General features: G+C 41.5%; 1 protein-coding gene across 7 annotated transcripts in view; it reads left to right on the top strand.

The window, feature by feature from the left end:
* PPFIA4 (PTPRF interacting protein alpha 4) overlaps positions 1 to 18,866 on the top strand; it is a 122,143-nt gene that overhangs the window by 36,975 nt on the left and 66,302 nt on the right. For 6 of the 7 annotated variants that reach the window (XM_082227482.1, XM_082227480.1, XM_082227479.1 and 3 more), the window contains exon 2: positions 7,044 to 7,919. In XM_082227482.1, the coding sequence (XP_082083608.1) occupies positions 7,683 to 7,919 (237 nt within the window). In that variant the 5' untranslated portion in view covers positions 7,044 to 7,682. Of the gene's footprint in view, positions 1 to 7,043; positions 7,920 to 15,373; positions 15,636 to 18,866 lie in introns of those variants that run through there. The other variant, XM_082227481.1, reaches the window with a different exon arrangement.

The raw sequence follows: 18,866 nt of genomic DNA, 5'->3' as shown, positions 1-18,866 counted from the left end.
CCAATACGTATAGCCTGCCTTAGAACAGGAATTTGAGTGAGATATTATCTGCATGTTTTTATAATGATGCTTTTTGAATTTTCAGCTCTTTGTTTGGTTTCTCTGGCTTGCTTTGGCATTTTGTGAGTTCCATGGAAAATAGGTTCATATTTTGAGGCTGAGTAGCTGCTAAATTGTTGCAGTCATTGCAGACCAATGTGTGCTATTGATACAGAAAGAGGCAGCTGGTGGCAAATGCTCTTACTGATGCTGGCTTTTTCATTTTCCAAATAGAATGGGCGGCCGCACCCCTCCTTCTCAAGAACAGTTTTCTTGTCTGTGATCTAGAGGTGAAATCACTCCCCACTGTGACTTGGGTGCTAAGGCAGGGGGCGTGATATGTTAAAGCTTGCAACTGATGAAGAGCAAGGCATAATTATTTGTTTCATCAAAGCTTTAGTGCTGCTCAGTGCTGGTGACTCTGAATAAATTAGCACTTGTCATGATCTCAGTAATGCAGAGGAAGAATTGTGTGTTGAGAAAGCAGTGACTGCTTTAGCTGCAGAGCTGCTCCATTTCCACAGTGATACTGATAATTACTCACTGATATATTGGCACTTGCATGACACTGGGAGCTCCTTCTGCTTTGATGTCTGAAAGGTGAATGGTAAATAAGTGCTGGCACCACTTCTCATTTCTGAAATAAGGAAGGCTTGCCCCCATTTAAAGCTGTGCATTTGCTTTGTAGTCTCTGAGCTGCAGCTTGTGGCTTCCTATCCAGAATCCATGGTAGAATGTTGAGTTTTGATTAGAACATTGATCTTTCCTTTGGCTGGAGTAGCCAGAAAAGCAGCAGCTTGGGCTCTGCAGCATCCTATCATTTATCAGTGGTCCTTGGTAGTTCTGACATTATTTAATCAGTAAATCTTTGAAACTGTAGTCTTCAGCTTGGAAGCTTGCTTGTAAATGATTTTTTATATGTAACCCTCACTCATTACCAAGTGGTACTTCCACTTTTCATTGGTTCACCCCAATACAGAATACTTTCTCAGGCTTGCAAGTCAAAAGAGACAAAATGTTTAGCTTGACTGCTGAAGCATTGTTTAGACCAGAGACACACACAATGTAAAGATTTATTGTAACCCTATAAGAGCCATATTGCCAGTGGTGGATTTATAGGTATGTGTAGAATTAGACCTCCCTATAGCTGATGGCCACCCAAAGTTATTTGTATACTGTACATTGTTAACTGAGACTGTTAACATTTGAAACATAAACCTATGAACCATGAATTGCCATTGTTGAATTCTGCTATTTCAGTTTATTTCATTGCTTCCACTCTTTATTTGTACTACTTCCTGATTAAAGTGCATTGCAGGGGGTTGGACTAGATGACCCTGGGGTACCTTCCAACTCTAAAACTTTATGATTCTAAAGTTTGTGGAGGCTTGTCAATTAGGACAGGGGTTGCCAACCCAATTCCTGCTTTGGCCTTAATTGGTGCCCCAGGACGGGTCCCCAGGCTCTGAGCTTTCTTTTTTCTAAATTTAAGTTTCTAGTCCTTCTAGAAAAAAATAATGAAGTATAATGTGCTGTTTTTGTTAAATGAGCCAGACTGGCAGCTCCTGTCTGTCAGTGTTTTTAGCCAATGAGTGAAGTCAGAGTTGGGACTGGGAAGTTCTTTGTTTACCTGTTGTTGGAATATTGCCAGAGAATGCTGTATCTTAATGACTCTACCTTAAATTAGACAACAGTATATGCTTTGCTGTCTGGTGAAACTGTTTCTCCTATTCCTATAGCTTGGGAAGTAAGTGGTGGTTGTTTTTATCACTGGAGAGATTTTTTACTTGAGCTGCAATTCAAATCCCCAATCTTTTGCACTTGTGGTGGAGGATGGGGCAGAGGGCTCATTTCACCCAGCCCAAAACACAGCTGGCATAAGTTTCCCTGCCTTCCACCCTGGCTGGCATGAGCAACAGAACTGTGGATGTGGTGGCGGCTGCACCACACTGCCATGTCCATCAGCCATCTGGCAGGGGCTAGGATTGGTCTTTTTTTAGTCCCTTTTTATCATTTGCAGAAAGCTGATCTTAAAAACAACATGTGTATCACATTTTACTCTAGTCAGTTGTTTTAAGTGCATATATAAATAAACATTTATAACACCAGTGGTATATACAGTGCTGTATTTTTGGAATTACTTGGCTATGGAACAACTGTTATGATTATTCTCTTTTTCTTTAGGAAATAGTATTTCTACAAGATTGCTTGAAGCATATGGCTTTCTGAAAAAGCAACTGAAAGATATAGTTTCCTTTTTCTGATGCTCTGTGTGTGTGTCACTGAATTATGTTTTAATTGAGCATATGAATGTGAGCTTTGCTGAAGTATTCAAAGTGCGCTGGATATAAAATAAGTTTGTTCTGGGTATAAGCTTTCATGTGGATGTTTGAAAGCACGTCAAGTGCAAGTAGATAAATAGGGAAGGTAAACGGCGTTTCCGTGCACTGCTCTGGTTCGCCAGAAGTGGCGTAATCATGCTGGCCACATGACCCGGAAGCTGTCTGCGGACAAACACCGGCTCCCTCGGCCTATAGAGTGAGATGAGCGCTCAACCCCATAGTCTACGACTGGACCTAACGGTCAGGGGTACCTTTACCTAAGGTGCTACTGGACAATTTTTTTATTTATTTTGACTGCGCCAGACCAACACAGCTACCTACCTGAATCTGGATGTAAAATAGTTTGAGCTCTTCTTTGCTTCCTCCTTTGGCGCAGTACAACTGAGCCCCTCAGCTCTTTCCATTGCTGCTTATGTCATCCTGAGCTGTTACTCATACTTTCAGGAAAAGTGACAGCTCAACTGAGAAGAACCCTCCAGTGTAGAATTATCTTCACATGTGAGCACACACTTTCCCATGGGGTCTAGGTAAAAATTGGATCCAGTAACCTGTTTCCTTTTGACTCCTCTATATCAGAGAGATGGGACATAATATGCTAGCTGATTACTTGTTGATTTACACATTTAAAACACTCAGCTGGCCTTTCTCCCCTATAGAAAATTATGGTACAGGATTATTGGCCAGAGAAGGATCTTCTTCCACTAACTGTCATTTCATTATCTTATACAGAAGAAATTATTTCTAGAGTCTCTCCTATTTTGCAGGTTAGGGTGGAGAGAATGTTCACATTGAAGGTTCTGAAGGTGCTAGCACTTTACACAGTATCTCCCTCCCTGTGGAACACCTTCTAATTGGATGTCAAGGAGATAAAGAACTATCTGACTTTTAGAAAACATCTGAAGGCAGCCCTATATAGGGAAGTTTTTAATGTTTGACATTTTATGTTTTTATATGTATTGGAAGCCACCTAGAGTACCTGAAGAAGTGTGCATGCACACGAAAGCTCATACCAATAACTAACTTAGTTGGTCTCTAAGGTGCAACTGGAAGGAATTATTTTATTTTATTTATTTTATTTTGTTTCGACTATGGCAGACCAACACGGCTACCTACCTGTAACCAGCCAGATGGGCAGGGTATAAATAAAGTATTTCTTTTATTTATTTATTTATTTAATTTGCACAAACCCACTAAAATCAATGGTATAATAAAGATCTTACTGAAAACCAGACAGTTGTGTGAATGGCTTTAAAAAAGTAAATGGTATGTGTTGGAATTCACTATTATTATTTTTCTAGACATTTCTGATTTCTGCTGTGGGGAGTGCGGAAAGTCTAAAGGGATCAAAAGTTGGACCAATTATGTGGATCTATAATTTTAGTCTATGGGTGAGGGCAGTAGAGATGCAGAATGTTAGGAGGTTTGGTGAAAACAAGTAAACAAAAAGGGGAAAAAGAGAAGAAAATTGCCTGCTTTACTTCCTAACCAGGTATTCTGGAGTTAAAGTGAGGTCTGCTCTGTCCTAAACATCCAAGAATGCAAGCTAGCTCTAGTTTCTATTCCAGGACAAGATGAGAAGTCTTGAGGTTTGCATTCTTGGTCTGCTGCTGTCATAATTATTTATTCTGAATGTGTGATGCAAAGAGAACAAAATGAAATCAGTTTCTATATTTCAGCCTCTTTGTGGTTACAAATTGTGCAGCTCATAGCTGAAATGCATTTCATGTCATTGGATCTGACTTGAATCTGGCTTGAATCTGAACCATTGTATCCAAGGAAGAGTTAAAACTGAAAATATTCTTGACCAATACTTATAACCCCATTCTTTTTTGTCACAAGTAATGTGCACTGTTTTAATAAGTGAAACACCCCATCTTCATTGTGTCAAATTTCAAACATTTGAACTGTTAAGGTGCCTTGATAATTATTTGATTGAAAGGCAAGGTAACAAATAATACTGTATTTACAGCATCCTTCTTGGTGGAATGGCATATACATGGAGGTTACAGGAATATTGGGGATAGTACCCTGACTTGGGAACACCCTCTCCCAAGAGGTATGCCTGGCAGCAGTTTTACTGGCATTTTGGTGCCTGGATAAAACTCACCTGTTCATCTGGGTATTCATTAGTGGACTGGTGATGACTGCATATTATTTTTGGGTTGTTTTTTTTTTTGCTTATTGTAGGCCATTTATGTGTGGCTTTCTGTGAACAGGGAAAGTTATCAAAGTTGCCATCGCGTCCATGTTGGCTACCCCAGCTTTAGTAGTTAAGGCATGGCTCACTCATTCAAGAATGAAACATGGTTAAGGTTTAAGAGGCAGGCAGCATGGTTCATGAAAATGTTCCTGTTATAACTTATGATTAGGAAAGCATACTCTGTGAAATTAAGGGTTGTATCCTTCACAATAACAGTGTTTGTAGAAAAACTTCTGCTCACATGGTGGAATTTCCCCTCTATCTCCCCACCCCCACTCCCACCCCCCACAAAAACCTCCCAAACCTACTCTGGTGGTACTGGAACAGATTCAGGTCCCCTCTTGCCATTGTTTGCCAGGCAGTGGAAACTTTTATTCCAGAAGACTTTTGTTTTGCCAGGCACTAGTTTATTTGCTGAGCCTGTCCCTGGTTTCCTTTATACTGTTACGTGTATTGTGTGTGTTTGTTAGATTATTGTTTTAAGGATAGTAAATCATCCTGAGTAAAGATTTTGCATTATAATAGTGAGATACAAATCTCTTTGTAAATAAATATTGCTTCCTTTTCTCTTCAATACTTTCTCTCCATCAGCAGAAAAGTATGTCATTGAAGCATACTGACTTCAGTCCCTGGAAGAAATGACACAAAAATGCTGTGTCAGTGATGGTGCTATCTCCAACATTCTGCTATGTCAAATATGAAGGCCACAAGAACTTGAGCTGATCAGGGTCTTCATGCAGCTCTAGCATTCAGTAACATCCTCTTCAGTAAAGCTTGGCGTTTGAATCTATATTTACATACTAATAAATTGCAGACTGCTTTTTTCTTTCTGAGAATGTATATTGTCTTCTGTTGGTGGCATCTAGTACCCTCTTTCCGGGCAAAGTGGTGCTGAGAAACCTCTTCCCAGAAATGCTTGACATTTATCTTCTTGTAACAGAAGCAGAACTGTTTCAGCTTGAATGACTCTAACAATGTGATAAATTTTCCCCTTGAGTGTATTTTTCATCAAATTTATGGTTAGATTCTCCTTGCAACTCCTTCCTTTTTGTGTGGATAATAATTCCTTAAAGGATAACTGATTTCTTAGCTTGTTACTGATTTTAGTTTGACTCTAAAACAATTCATTGCACTCATGTAATAGTGCCTGAAGTTGCTAGCGCAGGAATTACTAAATCATAGAATTGGAAAGGACAAAAGTCTGCTTAGTCCACAGGCATGTGTGTGTCTACATATGTGGATATATGAGCACCTACACACAGCAGAAGCACCACATACCTGAGTCTGTGATTGGGGCATATGGTTGAGTTGTGTTATCTGCACTGGTTACTGATGTGTTTCTGTGCTGGTTATTCTCTTTAAAGCCCCATACAGTTTAGGAAGAGGATATCTAAAAGTCTCCTAACATGAATCTGCCCACTCTCTTATAATCTGGAGGGTCCTTATTGCTAATAGGCTCATCTAGCAGGAATGTGAAATAATGCTTTCTCAGTTTCTACCTTTGTAGAGCTGGCTGATAGAGTTTCTATTAAGCCATAAATATGGCATAGAAATGCTTTAAACAAATTATTATACCTTTATTCCTTCATTTCCCCAGAATGGTAGGGTATAAATACAAAATTATTGTTGTTGTTGTTGTTGTTGTTGTTGTTGTTGTTGTTGTTGTTACTACTATTATTATTATCTCTGTCCTCTCTGTTTTTGCATATTTCTGGTTCTTTCTCCTTTAAAAAAAAGCTTTCCATTTTCTTTTGTTTACATCAGTTTCCTGTCCATTCATTAGCTAGTCCTTGTACCTCCGGTGTATTATATATCAAAGCATGATCATCTGTATCTCATTGATTCTTACAAGAACATTTTAATTGATATAGTGTATCTTGACTTTATTATTTTTACCCCTCCACTTTTTTTCTTTTCTGTTTATTTGAATTAAGCTTTGTGGCAGGTCCTTGTATTTTTATTCAGCTTGTATCATACCTACTTACTATAAGTGCTCAATAAATAATAAACATTACTGCTTTTTATTGTACCTGTTATCTGGACATACAGAAAGGCCAATAACTAAGATAGAAAATAGAAAAAATGAATACAGTATTCTTCTTTGGAAATGTGGAATGATGCTAGTGAACGTGATACTTAACTCCAAGACACAACCTTATAAAAATGGGCTGAGGAAATGGAACCTCAAACAAGATAAAAACAATTGAAATGAGGGGAAGTGGTTCATGGCATCTAGAATCTATACATAGAAATATCATGTCTAAATTAAGGGTGGTAACAAGAAACAGATGGTAAACAAGTTAATTGAAACCTGTGGTGTAGAGCTTGCTGTAAAAACACCCTCTTTTGGATTATCTCATGGAAATAAAAAAGGCAATATACTAATTAAGTTATTGAGAGGAAAAAAGTTGCAAAGCAATAGATGGACACTTTTCTAATGAATAAATGTTCTTTCTCCACAGATTCTAGATCAAGAGGGAAGTACGACAGGTATTTGGCAAAGGCGTAACCTTGCTTGGAGAGTGATCAGTCTGCTCTGATGCCACTCAAGACTTCACAAGCCATTGGCTGATCTGTCCAAGCTGACTTCCTGCTAACGATATCAAGGAAAATGAAATATTTCATGGACTTCCTAATACTTCTAAACCTTTCAAGGCAGCAAATGTGTGTGTATATGTGTGTTGAAAGGGGACATCCTATTTTCTGAATGACATAGAGCTCTGCCATGGCTGGTGACCATCACTGGAGGGGTCTCAGGAATATATGCCAGAGTTATCTGGAACAACCCTCACAGGATTACCCTTCAGTCCTGGGGTCTTGCTGGTCTTAATTACTTTATGTATTTGATGTTAAAAATGCTCTGATGACCTTTTCAGACATTGATAGATGTAATGTAAACTTCAGCTGTTTGCAAAGAGGAATGGAGGGTTTACGGACCTTACCATGCAGCCTGCATTTGACAGTTGCCACAACCTGCAGTTGGCTACAGTAACCATGTGACCTTAGCTTACTGTTTATAGAGCCTTAAGAGGCACCCTGAGGAGGAATTCCCTGCCAGTCTCTGATCTTACTGTAACGCGGGGCATTTGCCAAGTATTGCCATGATGTGTGAGGTAATGCCTACCATCAGCGAGAGTGACCCCTTGGGGTCACAGCCGGGCTCTGATTCTGATGCCAACTTTGAACAGCTGATGGTGAATATGCTTGATGAGAGAGACAAGCTGCTAGAGACTCTTCGGGAAACACGTGAGACTCTGTCTGTGACGCAGGGCCGGCTACAGGAGACCGTGCATGAGAGAGACCAGCTGCAGAGGCAACTGAACTCTGCTTTACCTCAGGTAAGATAAATACACAGATTTTGTTGAAACTAAAAGATGGCAACAGCAGGAAAAGTCATGGGCAAAGATACTAGCATGCCAGGACAGCGGGCATGGCTTTCTTAGTCTAATTTGAGAGGATATGGCTAAAGTTGGACAGGAATGTAATGCATAATGCATTGGTTTCTCATCACTGTAGGCACTTGCCAGGGATGGAGTTTTGAAACCTTTTCTAATTCCCTTCTAAATTAACTGCATAGCTGCTTATAGCAGGTACTATATAATACGACATTTTCTGCTTTAGCAAGGTGTTGGACTAGGTGATCTTTGAGGCCCCTTCCAGCTTTAATTGCAGCAATCACTTTCTCAGTGTTAATACTTTCTTGCTCCCAATATTTCAATAGCATTGACAACAGTGTCTTTCTGGACTGACTGGCACAACTCTGCAGTGGTTTTGCTCTGACTAGGAGATAGTGCTATAAGACCAGCAGTTGGCTCCACTGAAATTCATCTTGTTGGATGTAATAAGAGTCCAATCTTGCCTTCTAAGAAATTTAACATCCATATGAAACTTGTGGGTAAGAACATAAGGGAACCAGAGGTGACATATCAGTGATGCCTAACTCTTTTTATCCTTGTCCTCGGATCCAGGTGTGTCTGGATTCTCTGAGCTGATGCTTGAAGTTGGTGGTGTGCTAGATGAGGTAGAAAAAGCTTAAGTGTAATTAAGATACGATGGGAGCTGATAATGGATGAGCCAGTCAGCCTAGGAGCAGGTGGGTTGCCTCTTCTGGAGGGGGTTGCAGTTCTCTGTGAATGAGTAGGTTTACAATTTGGAAGAGCTCAATACAGCTACTTTTCCAGCTGATCGTTTGCTGGAGAAAAACTAGACATGGTTATACATGCTGTAGTAACTTTATGTATACAGTCATAATTTCATATGTCTATCTATCATGATTGCAGGCAGTTCCAAGCAGGATTTGTGGGGCTCAGGAATTATAGGCCTAGGCCACAAATGGCCATAACTGCACCCATGTCTGATTACGATGGAGCTTAATCTCTCCACATGTCCAGGAAGGCTGTTCTGAAAGCTTGTGTAAGGAACATAAAATCTGGTTCTTGGGGAATTGGCCAGCTGCCACATGTAAAATACTACATTTAGCAACTGAATGTTGGTCTTTTTTGTAGCTATTTATTTAAAACTAGAGACTGCCTCAGTGCCCCAGGCTAAATTCCAAGGAAAGGAACTGTTCAGTCATAATTGTTTGCAGTTTTATTTCCAGAGTTGTTCTAATTAATTTCTAACACCTTAACTAGTAGTGTGCCAATAACAGATTTCCTCTGATCTTCATAGTCCTTTTAATTCTGGTTCTCATTTCTTCCTAAGTCAGCTTGTATAGCTCAGTTGTTTAGAGCGTTATGCTGATAATGCCAAGGTTGCAGGTTCAATCCTTGTTTGGGACAGCTGCATAGTCCTGCATTGCAGGGGATTCGACTAAATGATCCAACTCTACAATTCTGTGATTCCCTCCTAACTCAGCTTTCATGGAATTTGATGCAGCAGTGTGCTACCTGTTGGATGGGGCATGATGTGTATGTACATGTAGTGAAGGTTACTCTGTAACTAATTAAATGAAGTACAGGTAACTTGCATCTTATGCTTATTATACTGTACTTGAGTACAGCTTTATGCTAAACACCATTAAATAATTAAATAAATTTTGTGCATGGGGGTGGGAGGAGGCAGAATGAGGAAAAAATGGCCAGCAATCCGTCAGTCTTTGGGAGAGTGGTTGAGAGAGTAATTGGAGTGTGGAGAGAGAGTGGAGGAGATAGCAGAGAGTTTGGGAGGTGGTTGAAGAGAGATTGGAGGAGGCCAGAGAGACTTGTGGAGGAGTTTGGAAAGACATTGGGGGAGGTTGGAGTGTGGAGGAGGTACTTGGAGAGAGTTGCAGACTGCAGAACAGCCCCCAAACACAAGGTATCATTGTCATCAGCTACTGAGCTCCTGTTGCTCGGTCCCTGCTCCTGCCAACCTAGCAGTTTGAAAGCACGTCAAAGTGCAAGTAGATAAATAGGTACCGCTCCGGCAGGAAGGTAAATGGCGTTTCCGTGCGCTGCTCTGGTTCGCCAGAAGCGGCTTAGTCATGCTGGCCACATGACCCGGAAGCTGTACGCCAGCTCCCTCGGCCAATAAAGCGATATGAGCACCGCAACCCCAGAGTTGGTCACGACTGGACCTTATGGTCAGGGGTCCCTTTACCTTTACCTTTACTGAGAAACCAAAGAAGCAGAGGGTGGCTCCCATGCTGAAAGAGAAAGTGGTTGTGCTGGACTGTTTGAAGGATGGCATGCCTGTGTGTGTTGCGGCATGCAAATATGGACAGAACAAGTCTAGCCCCTGTGCCATCAAGGTGCATGAGAAGGAGATTTGTGGCAGCAAGCACATCACTAACTGCAAAGGTGATCAGCCAGGTGTGGGATAAGGCCTTGGTGAAGACAGAGAAGCCACTTAACTTGTGGCTGGAAGACATGAACTGTAAATGTGTTCCTGTGGAGGGCAGCATCTTACTCCAAAAGGCTCTCAGCCTCTATGACCGCTTCAAACCTTCCACCACAGTTGTGGAAAGCCAGCCCAGTTTGGCATAACAGCTTTAAGGTCCACTTCAACCTCATGAATGTCCAAATGACTGGGGAAACTGCAGCTGCAGACAAGAGGCTGCAAAAACATACCACGTGCAACTAAAGATGCTGATGTATGACAAGGTATATCTTCAATGCAAGTCTTCAGTGCAACAAGATGGGGCTGTTCTGGAAGAAAATGCCTGAGGTGACTTAGATTGCCAAAGCTGAAAAACAAGTCCCTGGCTTGCAAAAGATCCAGTGACTGTGCTGCTCTCTGGCAAAGTGGCTGGACACTTAATAAAGCCATGCTTGCTGTACAGGTCTCCTTCCTGTGGTTTGGCAATCCAACGAAAAGGCCTGGATGACTTTCCCATAATTTCTGGACTGGAAGGAACTGAGAGAGTCTCACCTGGATTTTATAAACTACCCACCTGAATTTTATAAACTCTTTCAAGTAACAAAGCACGCAAATGATCTGATTCCAGAGTTTGATGCCTCCATGGAATGCAGCCTCAAGATCATCCGTGACATTACAGACACTATGAGACTGTAAAAGGAAATGCTTGACAGACCCAAGAAACAACAGTGGCAGTTGCCAATCACAATGTTCCTGATGAAGAAACCACCAGTAGCAACATTAGATGAGCCCACGCAACCCACCTGTGGTTCCAAACCACATCCAAGCACTTTTTCTCATCCGCACATAATCTCCCAAAGCATCAATCAGCAAAGAAGAGGAGGAGGGAGACTAAGAGCTGCATTTGTTCCTCATTGGTAAGCGCAGCAATGTTTTTTGAGGTTTCAAGAGGTTGCTCTGGCTTTACACAATTTTGCTTATACACTAAATGACCAGGAGCATAACCCTTGTGTAAGATGCGAGTTACCTGTATTACTACCTTTTACGTGAGGGAGAGCCAAATGTGAAGTTCTAAGCTAGCACATAGCACTGTAGGATATGAAGAATTTACCATCTTTTTGCAGTATGTTTATAAACAGATTGTCAAAAGCAGTGCTACAAACTCTTCCCAGCATGGACTTTGTGTGTGCCCTTAGCACAAGTACCTAAACTCATGAAAGTTTTAATAAACCTTTTTGACACAATAATTGTATTCTGTGCAAATTCATAATTAGCATTTTTTCTACAGGTACTCTAACATTAATACTGTGATGCTATAGAGTGTTTATTCTCATGAAAATCCATCCCTGATAACTGAGGGGAAGCTGAACAGGTTTGGTACAGTGTTGTGGCATGGTAGTACCAGCAGGTGGTGCTGAAATCTAGGGAAGACCCATAGCTGGTGCCCAGGGTAATGTTTTATTTATGCTAGCTTCCACACCCCCCCCCCCCCCCGGATTCAGGTGGAATCGGAGGTGTTCATTTACAATGCTGCAGGAACAGCTTAATCATGCCTTTGCCTGTTTATTTTCTCCCAAACTGTTCCATTCTGTTATGCGTTTTAATAAGTTAGTTACACACATAATAACATACTATGTGTGTTCTTCGTTTATAAGAGAACTCGGATGCCTCCAGTCACAATTCCAAGTATGAGCATTGTATCTTATCAACATCATTCATTGCTTCTTTCGTGCATTCTTTTCAAACCCAAACATTTATTCCTTGCTCACACCATTTACAGTTGATTCATATTATATCAAGGGCATTAAATACAGATTTACACTTGGAAGACAGTTTATATAGGGAAAAGATACAGTGTTTATACTTGGAAGCTTGAAGGAAGGCATTCAAGTTCTTTTGCAAAGGAACAACATACATACATATGACAATATTTGTCATAGGGAAAAATATGTGTAATACAGTTCCAGGGTGTGGTTAATGCCTCTGTCTTAAAGATGGCCTCCCTGGATCAAGAGGTCTTAGAAAATTACTGTCCCCTCTCTAGTATTCCTTTCCTGAGCAAGGTGATTGAGATGGTGGTGGCAAGCCAGCTGCAGGTACACCTAAAGGAAGCAGATTATCTAAACCAGGGGTTGGCAACCTAAGGCCCATGGGCCACAAGCAGCCCACGGGGGTTGTTTTACCAGTTCACGAGCTGCCCCCGAACCAAGCCGCCCGCTCAACGAGTCCCCGCGCATTGCACTAAACCGGCACAGTGCAGTGCCACAAATCGCATTGACACAGACACTGGAAAACACGTTTGCGCAGATGCTGGAAATTGTGGGCGTGGGTGCTCATGTGCACCCATGATCCAGACCATGGAGGGATGAGGCCAGAGAAAATAGTTTGCTCAATCCAGCTTCACACGGTACTTAAAAGGTAAGAGAAGACAGAAAGCCCTGTCCTTAATACCTTGTTTTATCATAAATCTTGCAGACTTCTAGGCTGCGGAAATACTCCAATAATGGGTAACTATTGTGCTATTACATCATCTAGCACAGTAATTTTCGATGTTTACTGTAACAGCCTAGGAAAAGGCATACCTTACCCAACCAAAGATGCTGTGGGTGGAACACATTTTTTATGCTGACAAAGTCCCACTCAGTTTATACTCGATTGAGGGTCCCTGTTGGCAGCTGTTGGTGGCTGTCAGTGGAGGAGGAGGAACAAGCAGCCTGAAAGCAGCCCTTTTGGGCTTCTCCTTCCTCCTCCTCCTCCTCCACCTTTGCCGCTGTCGGCAGTGGAGGAGGACTGTATACTGTCAAACAGGTGGAGGTTGTGAAATTCACCTCAGAAAGGCAGATCTTGCACAGAGCAGGTCTCTGGGGCCATGGCCTTTTCATTGCCTACCCCATTAGCTGGTAGTTGAAATCCGGGCACCATAATGGGTGTCTCCCATATATTTATTATTTAAACTTCAGTGCTTAGAAGACTTCAAAGGGGATATATTTGGTCTGCTTCCCACGTTACTCCTCCTGGAGCTGAATCTAGAAGTCATTCATACAAAATCAGAAAGTGGAATTTTTTTTGCAAGTATTTGAGTCATACAATGGTGCACTAAGCTGCTCCTGAATTCTGGGCACACCACTATCTGTCTCTCAATGAGATGTGAGTAAGTATTCTACCCTTCCCCACACACATTATAATTTTACTCAAAGGATGCATAAAATCCAAGCCAAAGTTTGACATTGGCTTGAATCAAAAGTAATCCATATACCTGGGTTTATTTATGTTTGTTTATTTCACAGCTAGATTGCAATAAAACCTCCAAGTGGTTTACAGTAAGAATTATCAGTAAAGAAAATAGTTAAAAACAACTATTTAAAACATTCAAAAAAAAAAATCAATTCAATTACGGTATATGCTTAAAAGCCAGGTTAAAGTGCATGTCAACATTTTACATATTGGATAGGTTTGCCTAAACGAAAATGTTTTTAGCAGGCACCAAAAAGAGTGCAGTGAAGGTTCCTTGCCACTAGGAACAGCTGCAGTTTTAAAGCATTACAAAGATTTTGCACAAAGTCCAACATTAACTGACGTGGACTTTTATTGTCTAAAGCAAGTGCAGACAATGTGATACCCTCCTGAAGTTGTTCAACTATAATTCCCATCAGTCCCAGTCAGCATGGCCAGTGGTGAGGGTTGATGAGTGTTGTAGTCTACCAACATCTGGAGAGCATTGTGTTTGGCTACCTGTGGTCTTAGCATTCTTACTGAAGAAAATTGGTAGGCATGACACTGTAGCACTTGGCAGCTTCCAGGCAGGAGGATAATAAGCCAATCCTAAATGTAGTCACTGTCTCCTTGTTTCATGCAGATGATTGAGTGTGTGTGTGTAGTGGGGATGGTTGAGTTTACCTTCAGTGAAATGCAGACAAGATTATTTGAAAACAGTGCGAGTGGCTGTTACTAATATTGTGTGTCCAAGGCTCTGAGTCTCATGTGCATATCTCTCAGAACAGAAGAGAGCCCAGGGTTGGGATTAACCTTGGCAGCCATGTTCTGAGGTGATTATTTAGCAGGTCAACCATGAACCCCAAACTGAGATGCTAGGCCCTGCAGCATGCTGCAGAGCCTAGCCAAGGGTATGACAGCTCGCTTTCTGGCTTGTAGTGAGAAGGGGGAGGACCTGTATTTTTAGAAGGGGGAAAGAAACTAAAATATTTCTTGCATTATAGTACTACCAACCCCAGGGTACTTCACATTCAGCTGAGCAGCGACAGCAGTCTGCAAGAGCTTGGCAAGGGAGGGAGAGCTAAGCACTCAGCCAGACAGGCTGCTTATAAGCCCAGTATGAGCACCTTCTGGCCTTGACACATTTTGGTCTTTCTGCTTCCTCACTGAGCTGAGTGACCTTCTGCCCTTGGCAAATTTCCAGTTGGGTCAGCCAGATCCAATAAATTCCAAGCTGGTCAAAAGGTACCATGGCCCTAAATGGGCTCTGCCGTAGCTGATTTTCAGGCACACGCCCCTTTGTGGCCTCACATGCTCAATGCCCACGTCTTGGATTGAGAGCCACAGCTCTGGTGTCTGCACTCATCCATGTTGAGCAGCTGGGCAGAGAGCATGCCAGGTCAGCCAAGGGAGGGTTACGCCTCTCGGGCTCTGCAGCCGCTTGGATTAAGGGGCTATGCGGATTTACTCTCTGCTCTTGCTTCAATTCCTCTCCCTCCGACGTTCTGTATAGGGAACATGCAAGCAATGCAGAGCAAACTAGGTCATTGCAAAGGGACTTTGTGCATCTGTGAGATCCTCTGGGGGAGGCTGCTGGCTCTCCCGGCTCCCAGCTTCTGCTTGTAGCATTTTTGCCTCCCTTACCAAGTCGCACTGCTGCCTCCCCTGGATCTTGAAAAGGGATGTGATTAGCACAGGCAGCAGATGGGGAATTTCCGTGAGCTCCAAATGCCTCCTCTTGACAAGGGCTTCGCTGACACTATTCCAGTGCCCAGTTCTCCTCCTCCTCCCGGACAGACAGATTCTGCAAGAAGCAACTTCCTGCTGGTTTGAACCTCAGGCACCAGGGTCTGCAGCAGGACATGGAACTTAGGCTGCCTCTACCCTTCATCTCTGGATTTAGTTGCTGTTCTCCCCTCGGCCTGGCAGAGCCATGGATTTACAGATCAAGCTTGCTATGATTCCCCAGCATGAATACAGGGAACAAATCCATAACCATCCATCTGTCCAATGGCATTAATTTCAGCATGTACATGTATCAGGTAAGCAGGATACCCCTTGCAGTGTCTGCCCACCATAGCTTTTCACCTTTTCTTGGTAGATAGAAATACTCCAGGCTCTTAAAGCAAGTGTTGAGGCCTGTCCGAACCTCCACAAGCAGCTGCTTTTCTTCTAGTTCTACTTCTTTCAGGAGTTGTGTTGCCTATAGGCATGAACTTCTGTTCATATTTGTTTCTGTTAAGAAATGGAGTATCAGTGCCATAGGCTACTCCAAATGTCTTGAGGGGGAGAGGGGGAAAGAGCAGTTTTTCCCCTTTAAAAATGTTTAGGGGTACTCTCACTTTCCTATTCATATAGAAATACTGCTCCTCAATAAGGCCAAACTTAGATTCACAAAATGTTTAGGGGTGTATGTCCCCCCATGTCCCCCCAGAAAAGAAGCACTGGGAAAGAGTATTGGGCACAGTTAGTGCTGTCAGGTGATTCCCCTGACAGATAAGACAAAGAATATTTCCTAGAGAGTTGTGTGGAGCAGAGATTTCCTACCAAGCTGAACCCTTATATGAAAAGTTCATTGAGTACAAACAAAAGAGCAGTTGACCTTTGGGAGCTTCTGATTTATAGTGATCTGTTTACCCTAACATGCTTGAACAACAGAGACCTGCAGGTTTGGAACTTAGAAGTGGGAAACGCCTAAGTATGAACATATAGCCTGTTGGTTTCCCCCTGCTGTTTGAAGCTACTTTGTGAGCTGCCCACTGTACATCATGGTAAAATGGCTAGCTCTTTGCTCTATTTTGAAGGGTCCATGTGAACTAAGGTCATACTTTCAAAGGGCTGAAGTTTTTCCTTCCTGGTGGACCATAGGTGATTTACCTTTTTGGGAACTAATTGCCATAGCCCTAAAGGCACTTCCCCAAGCCCACTATGAGGGCTGAGAAATTCCCAGGGAGTCTATAGTCACCAGACTCCTAGAATTTTGATTGGTAGCACCATGGAACTAGGACAAAACACATGGCATGAATGTGGGACTGATACCTAAAAATTCACACCTATCAAAAAATGTGTGAAATTTTGTTTTCCACCCTCAAACCTGCCTACTCCTTCCTTTCATTTCTGTCTTTATGTATGCATACCTCTCAGGCAGCCTGTGAACAGACAATACATTTTCCTTCAGGAGCGCGACCAGTGTTGCTGCTGCAACGTATTTGTATTTATTTTCCTGTGACCATCTTGGGCATCTATTGGATATGCCCAAGAGGAATAATAAAGTCTCTTTACCTGCTCTATATGCTTGACTAGTTTTGGAATTAGGCTGTGATTAGCATCATGGATTGCACCTGACAGTCTCATTTTTATTCTCCCCTGATATCTCTCAGAAAGGTGACTGCATAATGGGTCTACCTTACATATCATCATTTTCTAGCCCGACCTAGTGGCTTTTCCCCTGACAGTGGGATTGTAGGATTGTAGGAAAAACCAATCTTTTAAAAGGGAATTAGACCAATTCATTTACAATAAAGCTACTAGTCATAGCGGCTACAAGCAGCCTGCACAGAGCCAGCAGACATCTGAATATCAGTTGCTAGGGACTAACCATGGAAAAGAACTATTGCCCTTATGTCCTGCTTGTGGTCTTCCCCTGAGTATCTGGATGCCTAATGTGGGAAGCACAGTGCTGGCCAAGATAGGCCTTTGGTCTGATCCATCAGGAGATGGGTTCCTTAAGTCCAATACTGATTCATTTGGACATTCTTTTTTCTTCTTTAAAATTCTCCTATGTGCACATTGGACTAATTATTATCTGTGATGCAGTTAATAACACTGATTGCTTCTGTATCTGTTTTGATCCACTATGCCTGGCACAAACAGTTATTCCAATTAGATGCCAAAAATGTGACTTACATCCTAAGTGAACCCAATTCATTCCTTGAACTCTGAGGCAAATCAGTAGGGAAAAGAAGAATTGTCCTTGTATCTGAAAAAAATGTTCCACATTCTCTGTCATTGCTGTGTTTGGCTCTTCCGATATTAAGAAAATCACTTTACATAATTGATATGCTCTTAACACTTAAAATCACAAGTTCTTTTGTTTTTGCTCAAACAGTTGAGGTGTGACAGATACCCCTTAAGGTAGCCTGTGCCAGATCCACTTAAGGCTATAAAATTAAACTTGATACCTTCAGCTACACTGGGAAGCAAACTAGAAGCAAGTATAGGTTTTAAATCTCTGATATAAAATGCATCCAATAATTCATTGCTTTCGAATACTTGAACAATCGCATTTGGTGTCTTCTGACGTTTCTCAGTAGTCTTAAGTTTTTAAGAGTTCTTAATTGAGCCAAGATTAGGCATCCGTGTTTCACTTTCTAATCCATTTATAGGTGTCCCTGCCTAATCTGGAAAGCTTATGGCTATGCAATTTACCATCCAGGGGTTGAGAGAAAAGGTCTGGTAAGGTCTAATCTAAAATGTCTGTTGGAAAAAGTATAAGCTTATAAGGGATTTCAGTAACTTGAGGATGAAGGAGTTGTTAAACTTGTCCACAAGACAACCATCTTCTAACATGGTTCCAAAGTGACTAGGCAGCATAGGACTGAAAGGTAGTATTTAGCTTAACATTAGAATAAATCTCCCAAATCTTCATCTAATTGAATGAAAGCTCATGCCATAATAAACCAGTTAATCTCTAAAAGCTGCAGCCTTTTTGTTTTCTTGCTTCTATGTTAGGCGATTAGAACATCCTGCCTGGGGATACTGTAGAGACATCCCCAGGGATCATTCCATATCAAGTGATCCAACTTTTCAATCTCATGTCATCTAATTTTCTTAATATTTTGTACACTTGTTGAATGAATTTTAATTTTTTATCTCATCCCATTTTTGAGTTATGAGGATTTGAAATTTCAAAAATTTGACAATTTTGGCCTTCCCAGACCTACACAAAAACCTTAAAAGCTCAGCCCAAGATTGAGATATGTCAAGACCTAAAACACCAATCTCTTCAGAACTTCATAGGCCTTAATATATGTCACATGATGAACTTACTCTAAATTTTAAATTTAAGTTACAAAATTTTAAAGTGATTAAAAAATTAATATGATTTTAAAATTCCAAAAAAATTGTACAGTATTTATTTCTAAGAGCTACCTGCATAATTTCATCCTGGGATATCAATGGGATCACATTACAAAAAAAAAATAATGTTAATACATGTCTGCCTTATTGGGTTCTATTTAGGATAAATGGGTCTTCTCAAAGAAAAATATAAC

Source organism: Podarcis vaucheri (assembly GCF_965113315.1).
Source record: "Podarcis vaucheri genome assembly, chromosome: 6".
NCBI classification, from domain to species: Eukaryota; Metazoa; Chordata; class Lepidosauria; order Squamata; family Lacertidae; genus Podarcis; species Podarcis vaucheri.
This window is presented reverse-complemented; position numbering and strand designations above follow the sequence as displayed.